This window comes from Sarcophilus harrisii, chromosome 4, assembly GCF_902635505.1.
Source record: "Sarcophilus harrisii chromosome 4, mSarHar1.11, whole genome shotgun sequence".
NCBI classification, from domain to species: domain Eukaryota; kingdom Metazoa; phylum Chordata; class Mammalia; order Dasyuromorphia; family Dasyuridae; genus Sarcophilus; species Sarcophilus harrisii.
Window position 1 is genome coordinate 96501319 of NC_045429.1, and position 6248 is coordinate 96507566.

Below are 6248 nucleotides of genomic sequence, written 5' to 3' on the forward strand. Positions count from 1 at the left end.
CCATAAACTCTCCTAGGGTAGAACATGCATTTTATTTTAACTTTGTGCTCCTAGCACCTAGCACAGGTGCCTTATGACACTGTAGCAGGAATTTAATAAATACCATATTATAACAAATTGACTTTGAGTAAGTTTCCTTCCCTGCTTTTTTTTGCTTCAGTTTCTCATCTGTACAATGAGAGAGGGAGTTGAGACAAATGAGTCTACTTGTTAGTTCCTAAAGAATTAATCATTTCATCTTCTTGCCTCTGTGTCTTTGCCAAAGCTGTATTCCATTTCTGAAATTTTTCTGCCTTACCATTGTCTTTCGAATCCTTTAGCTTTCTTCAAGGCTCAGTACAGGTGCTTTCTCCTATATGATCCCCCAAGTTCCTTTCTATTGATTTTCATATATTTCATACTTATCAATGGATGCATTGTAGACTTCAAGTAGAAAGTAAAGTTCTAAAGGGCAGAGATTGTTTCATTTTTGCCTATGTCTCTACAAATCCTAGCATACATTGAATGTAGTATCGTACAAAATTATTGTTGAATTAAATATAATTCAGTTGGGCTAGAGCATTGCTAGAATCTCACCTCTAATATTTTATATTCTTTTTCCCCCTTTTTTATTGAAGCTTTTTATTTTCAAAACATGCAAGTATAATTTTTCACCACTGAACCTTGCAAAACTTTGTGTTCTAATTTTCCCTCTTCCCCCACTCCCTCTCTTAGATGGCAAGTAATCAAAAATATGTTAAACATAATTGTTAGGGACTTTCCTTCTGAGAACTGCCATGTATGCCAGCTGGTAGGGTGGACCCAGGAGGTAAAAAGGGGCTTGGCCTCTGAAGCAGGAGGTTGTGTCTTACAGGTGCTTCATTGAGATGGCGAGGGGTGTGTCCTCTTGCTAGATCTTTTCCTACGATGCAGCACTAACTCTGGGTGCTCCTTTCTGTGGATCCACCTATGCAGTGTTGAGTGGGCTAGGTACAGGGTAATCCCAGAGGAGAGTAAATATAAATAACCAGCTTTGAGTCCATAGGCAGAAGAAGGATGTGGAGAGAAGTAGAGAGATGCAGAGATGCAGAGAGACACAGAGATGCAGAGAGACGCAGAGATGCAGATTTAGAGATGCAGAGAGATTCAGAGATGCAGAGAGATTCAGGAATACAGAGAGATACAGATATATATATATATATATATATATATATATATATATATATATATATACACTTTCTCTTGCTTCCTGCTAACCTCTGCTGAGATTACCAATAAAAAAAGACTGGCACTTTAACATTGGCTCGTCTTCATGTCTATCCGGGGAAGGTTGGTTTGTATGGCCCTGGCAATCAGTACCCTCGGAGGTAGAAGGTTACACGTAACATTTTATATTCTAAGATCCTTTCCAATTTTGATCTAGGCTGACATAACATTTTATACCAGAGCTTTCAGCTTCAAATCCTGGCTTTGCCATTTACAATCATAATATGATTTGGGGCAAGTCCTTTTAATTCTGTGAACTTCAGTTCTTTCAGCTATAAAAAGAGGATTTCAAATATTTTTTCCAGCTCCAGATCTATGATTTTTCTCTTTCTTGACTTTCTCCCTTTTTTCTTTGATTCCCTACACTTTTCTTTTGCTGTTTTCTTTCTCCCTCCTGAACATCTCTCCCCCCACCCTCACCCCCCGTTATACTCCTAATTGCTCTCATTTACTCTATAGGGTAGCTAGGGTGAAGGTCTGTAAAAGACCAGTCTTAACTCTTGAGCTTCTCCACAGATTCAACCCTAAACTCTCTGCAATGCCCTGGAGGCAGGTGAAGGTGGTGTAGTGGTGGTGGTGGTGGTGGTGGTGGTGGTGGTAGGGGTTCAGAGAAGTTTCCTCCCTTGCACCTGGCCCTAGATAAAGGAAAGCAGATGGACCGGGCCCAGCCCTGATGCCTGGAGAGAGAGCTCAGATTGAGGGGAACAGGTGGAGACTCTGGACTAGGGTGTGAATGTGTTCAATTCATGAGCCTGTGGGCAGAGTGCCCAGCTTGGGGGGCAGCAACAGCTGGGTGGTATGGGGGAAAGGCACAGGAATGATGGGGAGTGGGCTAGCCATGAAGGAAAGAGAGCAGAAGGCAGGGAGATAGGGAAAGGGAAGGACTTGGGCTGTGGTCCCTTGAGATTCTCAACCTCCATATAACTCAAACCTCCAATTCAAAGCTTGATCTGTCTGGCCTAGGGCAATAAATTGGCACAGTATGAGAGGATTAGCCCAAGGTACCCCTTTTATGCCCCTTCTCTCCTTCATCCACCTGTCCCCTGCCTCTCCCTAAATCCAAGATATTTGGGCCATGTCAACAGCTGTGCCAGTCCCTTGGCAGGGGTGGAGGTAGAGAGCAGCTGCCATCTCTCTCCCTAGCTCCCTCTGTAGTGAAGAGGCAGGGACACAAGCAGACCAAAGGGAAAACTGAAAACAAATGGATTATCAGTAGCCTGATTTGTGTATTAAAATATTCTCTATGTCAGGGCTTCTTTTACTTTTTCCACTCATGATTGATTTTTGCCTGAGAAATTTTTATGTGACCCTAGGTATATAAGTATATAAAATAGGTATACAAATCGAACATTTACTGATAATAAATCATGCTTTTGTGACCCCCACATTTGGTTACAAGACCCCATATGGTGTTATGAACCACAGTTAAGAAGCTGTGTGATGTAGTTGTGGTAGAAACAGTGAGGTGAGCTTTGAATTGCAGTTTCCTAAAAGCAGAGAGTTCTATCTAAAAATAATCACTATAGACCCTTGCTGGGTTGAATGCCCTCTTGTCTAGAGACGGATGAGAGATTGAAACAACCTCAGTAAGTCTGTGGGCTATGAAAAATATTTCATTGAAATTTCAAAGAAATAATTTGGTACCAATTTCGGTCTTTAATTTTATTCTCGGTTTCATTCCTTTGCTCTGGATAGAGATTTTTTTTAGGGAGCTAATGGTCTAGCCTCTTTTCTTGCCTTCCATGTCCTTTCCCTCACTCCTTTGTCCTAATTCGAGCCCCTCTTTCTCTCTCTGTGGGGAAAATCAGCCATTGGGTAGCTATGATTTGGAATGGACTCCTCTGTTCCGTTTCTCCCATCAAGCCACCAGGGGGACCCCAAACCCTAGGAACTCAGGTCCCTGACCAGGGCAGTCCATCGATGCTTAGGAAGCTCAGTGCTTTCCAAAAGCCAGAGGGCACCATTTTCTTAGATCTGGAGCAGACGTTCACTGTTCGCAGCTTTTGAGGAATGAGGAATTGGGAGAAAGGGGGAAGGAGAAGATGGGAATGTGCTTTTGATCTCTGTAGTGCATGCATTATACAATGGAGATGCTAGGGCTAGAGGGAGAAAACTGAAGAGTCAATTACCTGTCTTCCTTTCCATCCTACCTGGATTGCAGGGAGAGAAAGAAAACAGCAAAAGAAAAGACGTCTTCTGAATCATCAACCCTCTCTCACACCATGGTCTGGCAGACCATGTAGATAGACAGAGAGCAAGTGGTAGTCAACCAGCCAATAAACATTTATTAAACACCTGTGAGGTCCCAGGCATTATGCTAAGTGCTAGGGATACAAAGAAAGGCAGTCGCTGCCTTCAAGGAGCTTACAGTCTAATGGGAGAGACAACATGCAGACAACTAGGTACAAACAATTGGGCATAATAATATAGGACATTTTGGATAATAGGATAACATTGGGACAAATAACGGGATAAACTGGTAATGATCAACAAAATGAAGGAACTAAAATTAGGGGTAATCAGTAAAGGTTTCCTGTAGAAGATGGAATTTTAGCTGGGATTTGAAGGAAGCCTAGAAGCAGAGATGAGAAGGATAGAGTATTGCAGGCATGAGAGACAAGCAGTGAAATTGCCTGGTGTTGCGAGATGTAAAAATTGGTGTGTGTGTGTGTGTGTGTGTGTGTGTGCGCACATTAAAATGAAAGAAATGGAAAGATATAGGGCTGGAGAAGTTATGAAGGGTTTTGAAGACCAGAATTCTATTTTTGATCTGTGATAGGAAGCCATTGGAATTTATTAAATAGAGGAGTGAAATGGTTATACCTGAGATTTAGAAAAATTTCATGGACTTCTGAAGGGGTAGGGAAAGACTTGAGGCAGGCAGACCCACCAGCAGGCTATTGAAATGGTCCAGGCATAAGATGATAAGGACATAGATCAGGCTATTTGGAGAGAAGAAAGCATATTCGAGAGCTGTTATGAAGGCAAAATAAATAGCAAGGTACTCCATGGATACTCTTCTTCAACCTGAAGATCTAGTTTAAGGAAGGGAGATCCTCACAGAATAGGTGGAAGCTGCTGTAGCCATAAGATGATCTGAAGAAATGGACATGGTGTGTAAGACATTGCCCCATGCTCAGTTGCTTGGGTTGAGCAATCATATTGTAAATAGGATATGTTGATAAATATTCAACAATCAGTTTCCTGAAAAGAAAAATAACATATAACCCATATCAAATCACTTGCCTTTTCAGTGAGGGGAGAAAAGTTTGAACTCAAATTTTTTAGGAATGAATGTTAAAAATTGTTTTTATATGTAATTGGAAAAATAAAACATTTAAAATAAAAAATACTTTTAAGTTTAATCTATGTTATTGACATTTTCTCTATTGCCTTTTTAAGACTAGTTGGTCAAGAAAGAAGACAACAAATCAAGCTCGGATTTGTAGCTTTTTGAGGTATAAAATACTCAAACTGAAAAATGAACAATCTCTTTCTAGGTTAGCTAGTTTGAGTTGGCTCCAGTATAATAGCCCTAGCTATAACTGCCTTGGGGGTCAAACTCCTTGTATAGAAAGGGAAGAAGCTGGGAATTTGCATAGTGGAGGGAAGGAGAAGATTGAGACACTATTGGGGGATAAAGGTAGGTGAGACTGTGTTCAAGACAAATTCCAAGATTGACTGATCCAAGGGAGGCTGGGATGTGATCCAGCTTCCTACCCTCTGATGACCAATGGGGTCAGTCCATGACCAGATTCAGCATGTAGGGACTCATGACCCCCACTTTGTAAACTACTAGGATAGATAATAGATGTTTGTCCTTCCTTTTTGAAGGGACCAATGACATCACAATGTTGAGGTTAGGATACAGTGTGTTCAACTGTGGCTGATCAGTCCAATACGAGTTAGGAAGGCTGTATCAGAGGTTGGGCATATGTAGTCTGTTAGATGGAGGTGTAATTGGACTTGTGCAACTCAGATTTCTTTCATGCTACTGTGATTCTGCTTTGCTCATAGAGCAAAGGACCTTCTTTGATGTGGACAGGCCATGCTGGCAGTCTTGTGCCATAGGATGTCTCCTATGTCTCACAAGTGATACTAAAGTTCTTCAGAGACCAGATTAGGTCTGATTGCAAAACCTATGTCATTTTTATAGTACTCCTTATCACAACAGCATTCACTCTAGAAAAATGTGTATCCAGCGCCTGAAAGTGTCCTTGTACATCTTCTGACTGTTATGTAAGTGCTTGCCTTGTTCAAATTCTCTATAAAATAATCTTCGAGGTAAGTATGCTTTTGGCATTCAGGCTACATGGCCGGTCCATTGGAGTTTCACTCTAAAGTAGAGTTTGAAAACTTGGCAGTTCAGTTTAAGAGAGGACCTTAATATTCACCACCTTATCTTGCCAGATAATATTCAGAATTCTCCTAAGACAATCGAAATGGAAATGATTTCACTTTCCTGGCATGTTGCTGATGTACTGTCCAGGTTTTATGGGCATGCATTTACAAGGTCAGCAAACAGCTCTGTAGACCTTCAGTTTGGGAGGCAGCCTAATACCTCTTCTCTCCCACACTTTCTTTCAGAGCCTCTCAACTGCTGACCTAGCTCTGGCAATGAGCTCATTAACCTCATCATTTGTATGGATATCCCTGAAAAGTATATGTCAAGGTAAGTGAATTTATCCATAGCATTTACAATTTATCCATTTATTGTGACCATTGGTTCCACTTATGAATGGTGCAGTGCTGGCTGATGATGGATCTCTGTTTTCTTGGTATTGATTGTCAGGCCAAAATTAGCACAAGTGGCAGAAAATTGATCCACAGTCTGTTTACTCAGCCCCAGAGGCTGCATTGAGTGCACAATTATCTGTGAATAAAAATTTGTGTCTCAACTCTCCTTCTACTTTGGTCTTGGCTTGTAGGCTGGCAAATGAAGGCTGGCTTACTGAGGTTGGCGCTGGATACACATTTTTTCTAGGGTGACTGCTGTTGTGATA

General features: G+C 41.3%; 1 protein-coding gene across 1 annotated transcript in view; it reads left to right on the forward strand.

Moving 5' to 3' along the window:
- The window catches only part of PPFIA4 (PTPRF interacting protein alpha 4), a 111322-nt gene extending 105382 nt beyond the window's left edge, over positions 1-5940 (forward strand). Inside the window, exon 29 of the mRNA XM_031937162.1 lies at positions 5833-5940. Within this exon, the coding sequence (XP_031793022.1) occupies positions 5833-5925 (93 nt within the window). The 3' untranslated portion in view covers positions 5926-5940. The remainder of the gene's footprint in view (positions 1-5832) is intronic.
- The last annotated feature ends 308 nt before the right edge of the window (positions 5941-6248 follow it).